This window comes from Phoenix dactylifera, chromosome 1, assembly GCF_051530095.1.
Source record: "Phoenix dactylifera cultivar Ajwa chromosome 1, Ajwa_hap1_PhDact_Kaust_v1.1, whole genome shotgun sequence".
NCBI classification, from domain to species: domain Eukaryota; kingdom Viridiplantae; phylum Streptophyta; class Magnoliopsida; order Arecales; family Arecaceae; genus Phoenix; species Phoenix dactylifera.
The window spans coordinates 306,797-320,869 of record NC_143190.1 but is presented as its reverse complement, the minus strand read 5'-3'; the positions used below and the strand labels follow the sequence as shown (position 1 = coordinate 320,869).

Below are 14,073 nucleotides of genomic sequence, written 5' to 3'. Positions count from 1 at the left end.
GACCGATGATGCAACCAATAAAATCTTTTCTTTCTTTCCAATTATACGGAATCTCACTAAATGAGACTTAACTACCCCTGCCCTTATTAAAATTTAAAATTTTTACTCATGGTTAACCTATTGCTCTGATACCACTAGAATGTCACGCCCCGGACTCGGATCCGTGACACGGCCGTGCTATTGCCGACTACCGCCCACAATAGCACGCAGCCTCATACCTGGGTAACAAGGTAGTCAAACCAACCAAATCTTTTCATATGAAAGCATTCTTAGTACAACATGCTGGTCAGTACCCAAATACAGAGCTTCTATGTAGTTTTTGTACACAAAAGTATACTTGCTTTACCCCAAAAGAAAGAAGCCCTGAAACCAAATTAACGTGTCTCTGGCAGCTATCAGTGATGAGGATCTGAAAGAAAAAGTAAATGAACGGATATGAGCTACACGGCTCAGTAAGTAATCATACATAATCTTACCGGATCGAACATAATGGTAACCATGTTTATGCAGGGTTTGAGAAGCTGACATGCGTATTATCTCCCAATTTATCATGGCAAAATATGTATGCTTGGAAAACAAAGCAGTATTTTCAGTCAAACAGAATTTTCATAAAACATAAGAATTCATGCGATTAGCATTATTTAAAGGAGATAGCGGTTATAGCAAAATACAACATTTCATAAAGACATATTCAAAAACCCGTTGTAAAACAATGTATGCTTTGGCCAGGCACGTTCATAAATGTCACGGCCCGCCTTCGCAGGGCACGTGACTATCGGGCATACATGAGGGGGAAACACGGGGCTCCCCTGCCAGATGTTGGCCGGTTCCGGGGCTTCACGCAAGCGTCCTTCACCCCTCACCGATTTTGCTCTCCAAAACGCATCTGCAGGATTTGGAAACACCCACCTCATATACCCAGGCTCTGAAATGAGCCTCATGATCATGCTTCAAATATCATTTTCATAAAGTATGCATATGAAACCGTGCCCCCGGCATGCCGTGGTCCATTCTCTCGGATGCTACTGCGAAGTCCATTCGGCCACTGGCGGGGCCAGCTAGTCATTCTCGGCCACTAGCAAGGCCAGCGAAGTTATTCTCGGCCACTAGCAAGGCCAGCGAAGTTGCATTCGATCAGTAGCATCTTTGAGCCCATTATAGTGCCTCTTGGCTAGATAGTATTTCATTATACCAACTTGCATGCATGATTAAAATATCAGCATAATCATGGTGCATACATGGCCATAGGTAATGAGATCATGTTAGTTACTTATCCATCATAACATATCATGCATGAATAACACTTTAAAAACTTACAAACATAGTAACATGATCCACAATAAGATTAAAATAGATTACTTACTTTCTTCACAAATCATGTATTCAATTCAAATTGTATGAAAACACTGGTTCATCTTGTAAAACGTAATACAAGATCTACGATAAGATTAAGACAGATTACTTACTTCAATTCGCTTTCCAAATTTCTCAAGTCCAGGTGACAAATCCTTAATCACCTATAACAACATCATAGGGATTACATTATTCCCCATTTATTTATTATAAAATTTCTTAGTTCATCATATTATGAACTTACTTGCTTGGATCCCATCCAAGAATTTAGCCCAAGTCCAATTTGAAGCCTTTGGGGTTCGATTTAAAACCAGATTGGGTCCACATGGGTTGATTGGGTTTTTAATTAAAGGATTGGGCCTCATTTATAATTGGGTCCAACCTTTTCTAGCCAATTGGGTCCTCTGATTTGGTCAATGTGGCTCATTTGGGCCTGAGTCAAGGTTAGCCCAAGATCAATTCGACCTTCTGTCAGTTGAATTGGGCTTGAATTGGGCCTGATTCACAATCAATTAGGTCTGCTGAGACCAACTCAGCTTAATTGGGTTCGGACCCATTTCAATTTAACTTAAATTAGCTCGGATTTAACCCAATTTATAGTTTGGGCTCGTCCAGACTTAGCCCAATCTGATTGGGCTCGGGTTCAGGTTCAATTGGCTAAACCAATTTCATTTCATTTTTTTTTTCCTTTTCTTCTCTTTTCCTTCTTTTTCTTTTCTTTTTCTTTTTTTTTTTTCCTTCTTTCTTCTCCTTTCTTTCTCTTTTCTTTTTCTTCTCCTTCCCGAAGCTTCTCCCGACGGCTCTCCCGAACCCTCTTTCCACTCTAACCTCCTCCCCTTCCCATCTCAAGGAAGAAGAGGCGGCGGCTTGGGAGAGGCCGAGCTTGGGGTCATGCCATGGCCGGCGGTGCCCTCGGCCGTCACCCGCGGCCGAAGCCCGCGGCGCCCTCGGCCGCGCTCGCGGCCGACGCTCGACGTCCGCATCCTCGGCCAGCCTGCGGCCGAGGCTCGTCCCGGCGGCCCTCGCGGCCGAAGCCGGTGGCCACCGCACGCTACGTCGAATCGGTGAGTCCCCGTTCCCTCTTCTTCCCAGAGCTTCCTCTCCTCCTCTCTTTCCTTCCTTCTCTCCCGATCCCTCTTTTCTTTCCCCCTTTCTTCTCCTGCGAGGGGAGGCAGTGAGTTCGGGAGAGGTCGGCCAAAGCCGGCGGTGCCCTCGGCCGGCCTGCAGCCGACGCCCGTGCCGGCGGCATCCTCGGCTGGCCCGCGGCCGACGCCCGTGTCAGCGCCGTTCGCAGCCGAAGCCGGCCGCCGCCGCACGCGACGTCTCCCCGGTGAGTCCCCTCTTCCTCTTTTCTTATTTTTCTTCTTCTTTGCTTCTTTGTTTCTTTCTTTCTTTCTTTTCTTTGTTATCCTGAGCAGATTGGGAGGAAAAGCAAGGCTATGAACATCAGGAAGGAAGGGACGGAGAAATGGATGGATGTTACCTCACTGACCCAAGCAGCGGGTGTCGGTGATGGAGTAAGGTGAAGAGAGGCTCTGGCGACCACCGGAGGTCAGCTGCTATGGCGGGGATGTCGGCGTAGATGTCCAGCCGACGGGGTGCTGAGATCTGGCAGCGTCCGAATTTGGGAGGGAGCGTACCAGGAGGAAGGAAGGCGTTTGGGGGGTTCTAAGCGACGTGTCGAGAGGTTTTTAAGCGATTGTCACTGTATTAACACCTGGCAGCAACACCTCCCTTCTATTGACATCTGCCCCTCCCCTTAAGGACGAGGTGGCGGACTCCAAATGGCTGACTTCATTGGGCTGGCCCACTAGCCCAATTGGATACGGGCCGGTGAATGGACCGGTCCTCACATCATACGTATTCGTAGCACCAGTTAGCCAGAATTAATCAGCTAGGGTGGCTGAGCCTAGCAACTTGAGGTCCCAAGTCTAAACATCGAATGGTACATCTCTAGTAATTGAAGTATCCGATGGGTCTCTCTTCCTTTCTTTCTTTCTTTTTTTTAATAGAACAAAAGGATCATAGCATTCTAGCATGAATTCAACATACAAAATCAAAAAAAATAAATTGTCATAAAATGGAGATGGAACAAATGCAAAGTTAACCCATAGAGTGTCACCGGAGTGCTCCACCATATAGAAAGCTACCCAGTTCATAACGTTGTTAGTCTCATGATAGATATGAATAGCCTAGAATACAAAGCAACTCCTACCTATCCTCTAGACATTTGGTAGCCAAAGGGGGCCCATCCATCGGATAGGCCTGTCTCAAAAATCCATCTAATAATAGTCGCCGAGTCGCCCTCGAGGTGAATATGGTCAGCTCTCAAGATGAACCTCGTATAACTGATGCTCTCTCATGCCACTATCAACTCTACTCGAGGAATTGAGATGTCATAAATTTGCCTATTATCGACAACAAGAAACTAGAAATTAGGGCTTCTAATCACAAATCTTGCATCTCCTCCACTACTTCTATTAGCCATGCTATCATCGAAATTCACCTTGAGGAAGTTAGAAAGTGGGGGTTCTCAAGTGAAGAAAATCATCTAGAGCATAGCTAATGCTGAGGAGTTTTAGGTGTCCCTAGCTGTCACAAGCTCTCCATCTCTGTTGCCGCATTAACAGCTACTGTCTAGCTAGTTCGCTTTGAGATCAACTAGCTCCTCATGTGATACTTTGCCCCCTAGTCCTTCTTAATTTGGAGATTATCAATGGATACTTCCACCTCCTCCAGTCTCCTAAAAATGCTTTCTACCTCATCTCGGTTCCACCACTAAAATATTCTCCTGGTGAGTTCCAACTTGTGTATGACCCGGTACATGGCATCACCTCGGACTGGAACCCTCAAGCATCTCGCACAATGTCTCACAGTTGAGAATAACAAGTCCATATTTTCTCAAAACAATAAGAGGGTTAACAAGCATGCTGACGTTAGCGGTAACCAAGATAGGATAGATGATGCACCTGGTAAAGCTATATCCAATTAGCTTTGGCAAAGGCCCTATCAAACCATCCCCCACAATGAAGTTGGGAAATTTTCTAACCTCAATTTTGTTGGTGAAATTTTTCCTGGCTAGATCAAATTAGAGATTTCATTCCAAAGAGTCCATAAAATCCAAGGATCTGCATTCTGATTCAGTAATCATCATGAGAACTTATTGAGTACAGATAATGGAACACATCTAAGGTAGCAAAATCCTTCCTTCCTAGTATAATAATGCCTCTTGACAGCCCTGGGGACTCAAAAACATAAAAGCCGGCCCCCGAGTACGAACCGCTGAGTGTGCAAAACACTACTTGGGAATACTCGAATCTCAAACAACACACTAGGGTCCAGGTTTTGTAACAGAAATAGTCTTTTGAAAGGACTCAAAAAGAAGAGCTTCACTGTCCTTGGACATTTCCTTAACAATAAGATTTTCATTATTACTGGTGGGGTGATGGTGCCGGCTCCACCACGTCTTTCGCATCAAGAGGCCCCCTTAATCCGCCTCACAACACCCGCATGATTAGAAGGTTCTGCAACCATGCGAGAGTTCAGTGAAGGAAGAGGGATAGCAGGAGGAGAACCCCGTGCATGGGATTCTTTTGGGTGGAAGATGGTTGGTTGGAGTCCCTTTGACACAACAAGGATCTGAGTCCTAAATAAGGGGTCTAGCCAGGGGAACTGACATCATGTCATTGGATTTCACCGGTTGCATACAAGGTCTCGTGCCATCATCAACAATTAGCTAGGACCTTAGAATCCGGTTTTGAAGGGGGAGAAGAAGACGAGCCGCGCCCAATTGCCTACGCGGAGATCCTTTCCGATTTTCCTACCTCCCATCCGCAGATCGGTCCAGAATCTCCACACTCGTCGAACAACAGTGATCTCTATAGGTTGACTAGAGTCAAACCGCACCTCGATTTCCCTCCCCGGTGTCCGTTTCGGGTGCCTTTCCAATTCTTCTCCGATCAGGTGCTCCATAGTTTCCTTTTTCGGAGCATCCATTTCTCAAATTCTGTGCGCTCAAAATTTTTATTCAATGCGTGTGCTCCCCAATTTCCTCCCTAAGGGCCGTAACATGACCCCCCTCTAGCAAGGATGCCTCTTTAATGCCAGTTGTGGTGCGGACGCTTAGCTCTCTTTTTTTTTTCCTTTTTTTTATCATACGGTATTAGGCTCCACTGATTGCCCATCGTCCATATTCTTCACTTGGTTTGCCTCCTCCATGACAGATGAACGGGGACCGATTTGCACGCTTGGGCTGCCGTGTGGTGATGACCCGAAGGCGGTTCGTAGGCTTGGTTTGCCTCCTCGTCACATGATCAACATTTTTTCGAACCCTGGTGGCCGCCATCCATGGCCATACAAGCTCTTCCTCTCCTCCCGGGATCAGGCTAGCGTCCTCCCCAACAACGTGTCCACATTGCTTTTCAAGGTGTCCAACCCTACCACATAAGAAGCAAAGTAACGATAGGTTTTCGTACTGAAACTGCTACTATGCTCTTCTGCCCTTAGCAATGATATCCACCCCAGAGCATGCTGGTTTCGAGATGACGATCTGGATGCGCGTATCTACCGTGAACCACCTCCTTCATGCAATCATCGACGAAGAGCGGAATACCTCCTCTGTGGCTGCTGCTATTTTCAGTGCCATCTTTCGATCCCGTTGCTCCATTTGAGAGATGCAACCAGATTGTACATGCCTAATAGAGTCTGACAGTCAAGACCTGGCCGGCCACCACCCAACAGCCGTGCGACACCACCCAATCTCGATCCCAGTGAATACCACCTCCTTCGCGGGATTACCACTACCCTCCTTGGATGCTGCATCCTTTAGGGACTCCGATTCCTTTGTCGTCTATTTATGAACCACGGTCGATCACGGGCCGTTTTCCTTCGAGGTCGTCAAGATCTTCTTGGGACGCCATTTCCGATATCGCATTTTGCCGTATCCCTTCTTTTCTCAGGAAAAAAATAGGAACAAAAAACAAGAGGAGTTATCTTGCTTGGCTCGGATACAGCTGCAACCCACAATGCCAGCCCACGGCAATTCCTGCTGCGTATCCTTTACAAACGTGCACTCCTTGCAGCCAAGGACTTCATGCAGGCGGTGGCCCTCTTGGGGAAGCCTGAAGCTTGGCCAAAGAGTAACCGCTTCAGCTCCAAACCAAATCCAATGGATGGGAGAAAGATTCTGTAGGATTACTGTTAGCAATAATCCGCCAGTGCCTCCTGTCGTGATCTTCTGGAGCTGGAGGATGTCGTACGCATCGACCGCTCTCCCTTGAAACTATTTGCATATGCATTGACAGCTCTCTCTTAAAACCATTTGTATAAACAGAACATAGCTTGCCAGGAGTCACTGGCTTGGTTCATATAGAAACAAAATATTAAACTAAATTTACACTTTCAGAAATCTGTCTTGCAGGGTCTTGATGCTACAAACTTTCAGAAAAACTTCAGCTCGCGGTATCAGGAAGACTACAGATGGCTTTTTCCCACATGCGTCAAAGATCACTCCAGAAAAGCCGGCCAGTCTTCGTTGAGAATGGATGAAATAGTGATCTTTGCATTGTTCCACGCCCATCATCTCCTGAGGACAATGCAGCTATTAGCAATAAATTGTGATGAAAGACGATGCGAAGACGATGGTTGCCCCCAGCATTAAGCTGCTTGACGCATGGGCAAAAAGTTTGACCTGTGCAAGAAAACATACTTATGCATACTAATCAAGAAAACCAACAGAATGAACTGAAAAGGCATCAACAAACAATTCTACTGCCAAAAAGAAAATTTATTCTTTTGCTGGGTCATGCATTTACTTGCGAAAATTTATCTTAGTCCACATGCCAACAGACAACATCTGCAGGCTATTCTGAAGGTTCCATAATACTCTGTGGTTTAACGGATCAGCATTAGAGAGTAGGCAGAGCTCTACCATAGGGTCCATGAGGTTTTGATCCAGAGATCATAAAATGAATAAGAAATATATTGATTATAAAATGACTAGGTCGATGAAATGAATCAGAGCAGCATCATGGTTATCATCTGCACTTACAATCATGTTGTGAGTTGTGCTGCTGCTAATTGACAGTGAGTGGTGAGCTGGGAGGATGAGGAGATAACGGTGAATCTTCGCTGCTTTGAGAATCTCCCCTCCATGCATCTTGGACTTGAGCAGCAAACTGTAAGTTCCAGAGTACATCCTCAACTGAAGGTCTCTGTGATGGCTCCTTGGAAAGGCATCGTAAACAAATCTCAACAACTGTTTTCAAGGATTCATCACAGCATGCCCGACTTATGACCGGATCCACAATGCTCCTACCAGCCCCATCAGCTGCAACGCTTGCTTGCAACTTCAATAGCCAGAATTCAAGATCAAATGCTAATTCAGAATACAAGCATTCCAGATGGCATAATAGGCTGAATATCTAATCAAAGGGTATGGAAAAAAAATTTGCAATCTATGTAAAAGGACTTTCAGCCTCATTTATGGGAAATAAAGTTGTAGAAAGTCAAAAACAAACTTGCACCTGATCCCTTATTATTTCCACTTCACTTTGAGATGTGATTGGTCTTCCACATACAACTTCAAGTAAGATGACACCAAAGTCATAGATGTCAATTTTATCCGCATGCTTAGCCCTGCAGGGGTGCACAAGTCACAATATATTTACAGGACATCAATTTAAGAATTCTAAGAAGCACACTCCAAGTGCATGTACATAGATATGTGCTGGTGTATTCATACACATATAAAGAGGATTATCTCTAGGCATTGGGAATATCAGCAATACAGAAAAATTCATCCAGAGAACTCACTGCCTACGGGACCATCTTTTTTCCCTTTTTCTGAAATTTCTGAAACAGTAAATTTTCTTCTGAAATTGTTGTGAAATGGCAAATTGGTGATTATGTAAGTTGTGACAACATATAACTGACATACTAGAAATCTGGTCCTCTCTCTTTCTCTGTGTGCGCCCGTGAGTGTGTGTGTGCATGTGTCTGTGATACCCCCCTCCTCACCCCCAAAAAAATCCCTCCTTCTGTGCGTGAACACACGCACATACAAGGATGCCCCGTTGCAGATATACAGGATGAAGAATGTTGTTGCTTACCATAATTGCATTTTAAGATCATTCACAGCTGTATTTATTTGAATGTCTATAGCATAATAGAGAATTTGTTGCATACCATTCATTCAATTCCTTTGACCCATTTGAAGAACCTCCAGTTAGTACCTGCACAGATACCCATAGCTGGCTATCAAATCGAATGTGCTGATTTAACATGGAACATCTGATGAGGAGGAGAAAACTTCTAAAAGCTATGCATCCAATATATATGAAAATACATTTTTTTTTTTTTTTTTTACCTCGGCTTTCATATTCTCTGCTAATACTGGGAGATTATAACTGCTGATTTTTGCAACAAGGTTCTGATCTAAAAGTACTTTTGTGATTTTCAGATCATTTGCAAACAAACCAGGTATGATATCTGCATGCAGAAACTGGATACCCTTTGCAACACCAATGGCAGCTGATATCCTTTGCGTCCATGTAAGCTTTTTCTCTGCAACTCCCTCTATGGGATGCATTTTAAAACATGTATGAAACAGAGATCCTCAAATAAGAGAAGCGGGAACTTCGAAGAAAAATTGAAATGGATACAGGACTGCAAACAAAGCAGTTCAGTTACCTGAAATATTGCTTCTCAGTGTTCCATTAGATATGTATTCAAAAACAAGAAATAATCTGCTGATAGTGGAGTCATCAAGGTAATACTCAAAGCAGTGTCCAAGAGCACTGACTAGATGGCGATGTCTGAGCTTTGAAATCAGTTCAATGTGACGACTGAAATTCTGAGAAGTATGGCTTTTTTTAAGTTTTAAGCATCTTATTGCCACCAGGGAACCATCATTTAATCTTCCTCTGTACATCTGATATTACAAATGAAGGGAAATCATGCAGATAGTCACCACGACACAACTTTATATGTTTGATAGGAAAATTTGAAAAAAAACATGCAGCTGCAGTAGAAATAGATCAGGAGTCTGTAGACATAAATGTCTTCCATACAAACAGAAGTTCAAAATCTTTTAATCCATGTCGAAGAAATATTGCACTTCAACTTATAAGCTACATTTTTATAACTTGTCTCTAAGTGTTTCAGTTGCATGAGAAATCATGCCGTTAGTTGAGAATGGTTTGGAACCAATCAAATATTATATCATGACACTTAAGCAATGCAATCTTATTTTATTTCAGAACATATATCCAACCTAGGTTTATAACCTTTTATCTGTCAACATATCAGTCTCTGATTATCACCCTTTAGACAATTAAAATGAAATCAGTGGCTTCAACAACTAGTTTGGACAATTAAAATGAAATCAGTGGCTTCAACAACTAGCTGAAACTATCAAGTCTTCAACAACTTAGCTTCAATAGTATCATGGGACATACATCTAATTACAAAGTTTATCCTAGACTGGACAAGCGGTCTCAGCATTAAAGCTACCCTCCGTGCTATCCCTTAGAAGTCCTACTTTGATCCCATTGTACTTTTTACTACTTTTCACCTCCACTCTTTTTGTTTTTGCTTCCTTTGTTACAATGTTTCTCTATTTTATCTTTATCTTCTTCTTTCCCTTTTCTGTTTTGATATCACTTGCTTAATAATATCTGTATGAATACCAACCATCTTTTTTCTCAAAGGGGAAGAAAAGGTGAAAGCAGTGCGAGAAATCAGTAAACAGAGTTACAATTATGCTCTCGGTCCAGCTTATGACTACATACATGTCAAGAAAGGTCATGCAATTAATTGGAGATAATCCACATAATCTTACCATTTATGATAACATCTAGTATCCTGTAAATAGGAGATTATCTGTTTGAACTCCAAGCTGAAAGAACATAGCATAAGCAATGGCATACCTGACCATGAGAACCTTCTCCCATGAAACTTGATGTTTCAAAGTTATTTGTAGCAGCTACAAGCTCTTCCAATGAAAATGATCGATATGATGGAATTCCAAGTGCTCCGAGCTTCATTGCTTGCGATATGTACCCTATAACATGGAAAGTGGAGAATCAATAAAATTATATATAAGAATTAAATGGATACAGTAGTAGTATTAGTAAGAAAGCAGAACGCATATACAAAAACAATCAGTTGCAACAATCAGTGTGTTGCATGAGGATGAAAAGTAAAACTGGCCAAAGCAAGTTAATCATTATCTTCTCAATCATATGGTGTAACAACCCAGAACCTCACCCAAAATGGCTAGCCGGAAGGTATTATTTGGGTTCCTTAATCCTGTATAAGTACCCAAGATCTACCCAGCGAATAACCGATGTGGGACTAAATACACGCCCGCACGGATCCTCACATACTTCCCCCGTTCAAGTCCTGACGTCCTCGTCAGGCTAAGGGTTCAAATCCATTCAAATCTAATCACAAACACCACGATCGGCCCGTGGTCAGCCCCAATAGATCCGTGCTGCAGTGTCCCCTAGTCCACATAGGTTATGGGCCGGGTCCGCTCTGATACAACCCAGAACCTCATCCAAAATGGCTAACCGAAAGGTATTATTTGGGTTTCTTAATCCTGTATAAGTACCCAAGATCTACCCAGCGAATAACCGATGTGGGACTAAATACACGCCCGCACGGATCCTCATATATGGATTAACATAAAGAACTTGACAGATATGATAGACATGATCAAAATAAACATACGACTTCACATCATGTAATGACAAGCACCAGAACACTACATCACTGGGAAAGAAGAATTAACATATATGTAGCTCTCAGCATGACAATCTTACTTAAAAAACAAAGGTTACGCTTGGCATTCTCAAGCTACTTCACTTGGACGAGTTGTCAAAGAAATGCATTATCTAAATTGTCACCTGCTTAACTGCGTGCATGCAAAGAGAGAGAGGGAGGGAGGGAGGGAGCATACTTGCATCAGCCAGCAACTTGGAAGGGTACCCACTCGAAGCATGCTCTATTAATCTTCTTGGGGGTGTTTTCAGTGCTCTCTTGAGACTCGCTCTTCTGAGAGCGAAGAAGATGAGGAAACCAAGAAGCAACGCGCCTCCCACAACCCCTACCACTATACCGGTCACGACAAGTGCCTTAGAAGCCGATGCCTTGCTTTGCTTGCGAGGCAATATTCCGACAGCCAAAGCCTCATTCTGGCAAACGGAGGGCGGGTGCTGAGTCCGATCTTGGGCCGCCAGGCAATTCGCCGAAAACTTGACCACCCTGTGAGTGGAATTGGACACCAGGCACGTCGGCAAGTTCCCGGACAGAAGATTCGAGGACAGGTCGATAAACTCGAGCTCGTCATTGCACGACGTGTTGGAGAAAAGCTTTCCAGTAAATCTATTCCCAGCAACGTTTAGATAGCGAAGGGAAGGCAGGGACAGCAGCGACGGCGGAAACGGCCCGACGAATCTGTTGGACGATATGTCCAGCTGCTGGAGTAGATAGCAGGAGCTAATTGCGTCGGCTGGGAGGCCGCCGGTGAACCTGTTTTCCCTCAAGACAAGAGTCACCACCTTCCTCGCCACCTGCGGGAACTGCGGCCCGAGGAAGTTGCGCTCCAGATCGAGCACTTGAAGGTTGGCGAGACCGCGGAGGTCCGGCACTTGGCCGGAGAGGCTGTTGGAGGAGAGGGCGAGGACTCGCAGCGACTCCAGGGTGGCGAGGGAATCGGGAAGAGGCCCGCTGAGGGAGTTGTTCCTCGCGCTGAGCACGGCCAGCAGCGAGAGCGCACCCAAGGAATCGGGGATCCGGCCGCCGAACAGGTTGCGGTCGAGTATCAGCGTCTGGAGGTTCCTCAGATCGGAGATCCGCTCCGGGATGGCGCCGTACAGGAAATTGGAGCTCAGGTTGACGATCTCGAGATAAGAGAGGCGGGCAATCTTGGGGGGCAGGGGACCCCACAAGCCGAGGGATGTGAGGGAGAGGACCTTGAGGTTGGGGAGGCGAGTGAGGGTGGTGAAGAGGGAGTCGATGGAGAAGCTGCGGGGTAGAGGCAGGGCGAGGAAGCTGTCGTTGCCGGCGATATGGAGCTGGGTGATGCTGTCCTCGTAGCAGACGACGGTGACGGATGGATTGGGCTCGGCGTAGCACAAGTCCGTCGTGGTATTCCAGCTACTCAAAGCCGGGGGGTAGTTGAGGAGACGCTGGATTCGCAGGAGGGACCAGGCTTGAGAGGATTGCAGCTGGCTCCTCGTGCACGGGATCAAGAGCACAAGTACCAACGATAGAATCGCAGGAGAGAGAGGGATGCTCGAGCTTTCTCGATGACCCATTGTCCCGGACGATGTCTCCTCCTTCTTCTTCTCCTGAACAAGAGAGCAGGAAAACAAGTACTAATAATAATAACTATTATTATTATCATCCTTTCTTTGTATGCAATAACAAGTCGAGAACAGAGCACTCTACCACCACCAGCTGGAAAAATCGTGGAGGACATTTGCTTCATTAACAATTGTACAAACAAGTCCAACTGAACTAAGTAAGGGAAAATGGAAGACTCTTCTAGTTCTTAGAAAACGTACCTTTCTCGTCGTCTCAGAGCTTCGTTGCTCTAATAAAACCACAAATTCCCGTCCCTGTGTGTTAATAAAGTTCCCAGAACTTCAAGCTGGATGGTTTCAGGAGGACTCTCGAAAGAAAGAGAGAAAGAGAGTATGTATATATTCTCCCGGACTTCGAAATGTGAAACCCTAAGCCATAGGCCGTATTGAGCTGGGGGGTCTAATGATTCATCTTCTTCTTCCTCGCTGCTCGCGCGCAGTAGTCACGGGTGGGCTGAGACGGTGGAAGAGGCCAAAGGATGTGGAGCTGGAAGCCTGGAAATGAACGGGAACGGAAGAAGTGGCAGTCACAAGGCGACAGGAACGTCGGGCCCCCCACCCCCGCTCTTATTTTCTCACCGCCACTGTTGTCGCTCGCCACCACCAGATCCCATCCCATGGCGTAAGCGCCTCCCTTTCCCTTTCTCTTTCCTTCTTTCTTTTCCTTTTGCTTTTTCCAATCCAACATCACCATTAAAGCAGAGGAGGAAAGCACCAAAAAAAAAAAAAAAAAATACTGTTCCTCCACCGGTGTCACCCTTTATTCCTCCCCTACTCTTTTCTTCTTCTCGGCATCAACGATACGAGTTCCTTTTGGCCTTGGGAGGTGGACGGAATTGAAAGAAAAAAACTTCGTATTATTCACTCTCTTTCTCGCCTGAGCGTCGGTGACAGGTAGGTGTCCCGTCAGCATTCCGGGGACCGTTGCTTCGCGCCAGCTCTTCCCGTGAATTTAAGAATTAGAAACGACGAAATTGCCAGCATGCACACACTCACTTACCTTAATAATTTTAAATATATATATACGCACACACACATACGATTCGATGATCTAATCAATGATATAGGTCCAAGTAGGGGGCTAGCTCCTGGCCGACGAACGCCCGAGCTAGGCTGGTTAAATGATGGAAAGCAACGCCCTACCGCCCATTAAATGATGGAAATCCCATTTTCATCGCCACAAGGGGGCTGGGAGTTGAGTTCTCTCTCGCGCGCGCGCCGCGCATATATATACATATACATATACATATATATATATATATATATATATATATATATATATATATATATATATATATATATATATAATAGTCTTGTTTTCAATGGGGTGTACGGGAAGAGATTGGCTGTA

The 14,073-nt window shown here is 44.9% G+C and overlaps 1 protein-coding gene across 2 annotated transcripts; it reads right to left on the bottom strand.

Moving 5' to 3' along the window:
* Positions 1 to 6,661: 6,661 nt before the first annotated feature.
* On the bottom strand, positions 6,662 to 13,581 carry LOC103697058 (Leucine-rich repeat protein kinase family protein). Of its 2 annotated transcripts, none has more exons than XM_008778827.5 (9): positions 12,924 to 13,581; positions 11,315 to 12,707; positions 10,281 to 10,414; positions 9,043 to 9,283; positions 8,720 to 8,928; positions 8,539 to 8,585; positions 7,878 to 7,989; positions 7,403 to 7,700; positions 6,662 to 7,042 (listed from the first exon to the last, which is right to left on the bottom strand). In XM_008778827.5, exons 2-8 carry the CDS (start codon positions 12,672 to 12,674, stop codon positions 7,428 to 7,430), a joined length of 2,376 nt encoding a protein of 791 aa, XP_008777049.1. In that variant the 5' UTR covers positions 12,675 to 12,707; positions 12,924 to 13,581; the 3' UTR covers positions 6,662 to 7,042; positions 7,403 to 7,427. The 2 variants fall into 2 exon arrangements, with proteins under 2 accessions (XP_008777049.1, XP_038970550.2); XM_039114622.2 differs by having other exon boundaries at positions 6,662 to 6,937; positions 12,924 to 13,554.
* Between the last annotated feature and the right edge of the window lie 492 nt (positions 13,582 to 14,073).

What these genes read in the sequence shown, in the direction of transcription:
- LOC103697058 (XM_008778827.5), bottom strand. Translation starts at nt 12,674, where the DNA reads ATGGGTCATCGAGAAAGCTCGAGCATCCCTCTCTCTCCTGCGATTCTA. An exon ending in ACTGAGAAGCAATATTTCAG is followed by an intron (nt 8,929 to 9,042) that starts GTAACTGAACTG and finishes TGCATCCCATAG; the next exon opens with AGGGAGTTGCAGAGAAAAAG. An exon ending in TCAAAGGAATTGAATGAATG is followed by an intron (nt 7,990 to 8,538) that starts GTATGCAACAAA and finishes GCACCCCTGCAG; the next exon opens with GGCTAAGCATGCGGATAAAA.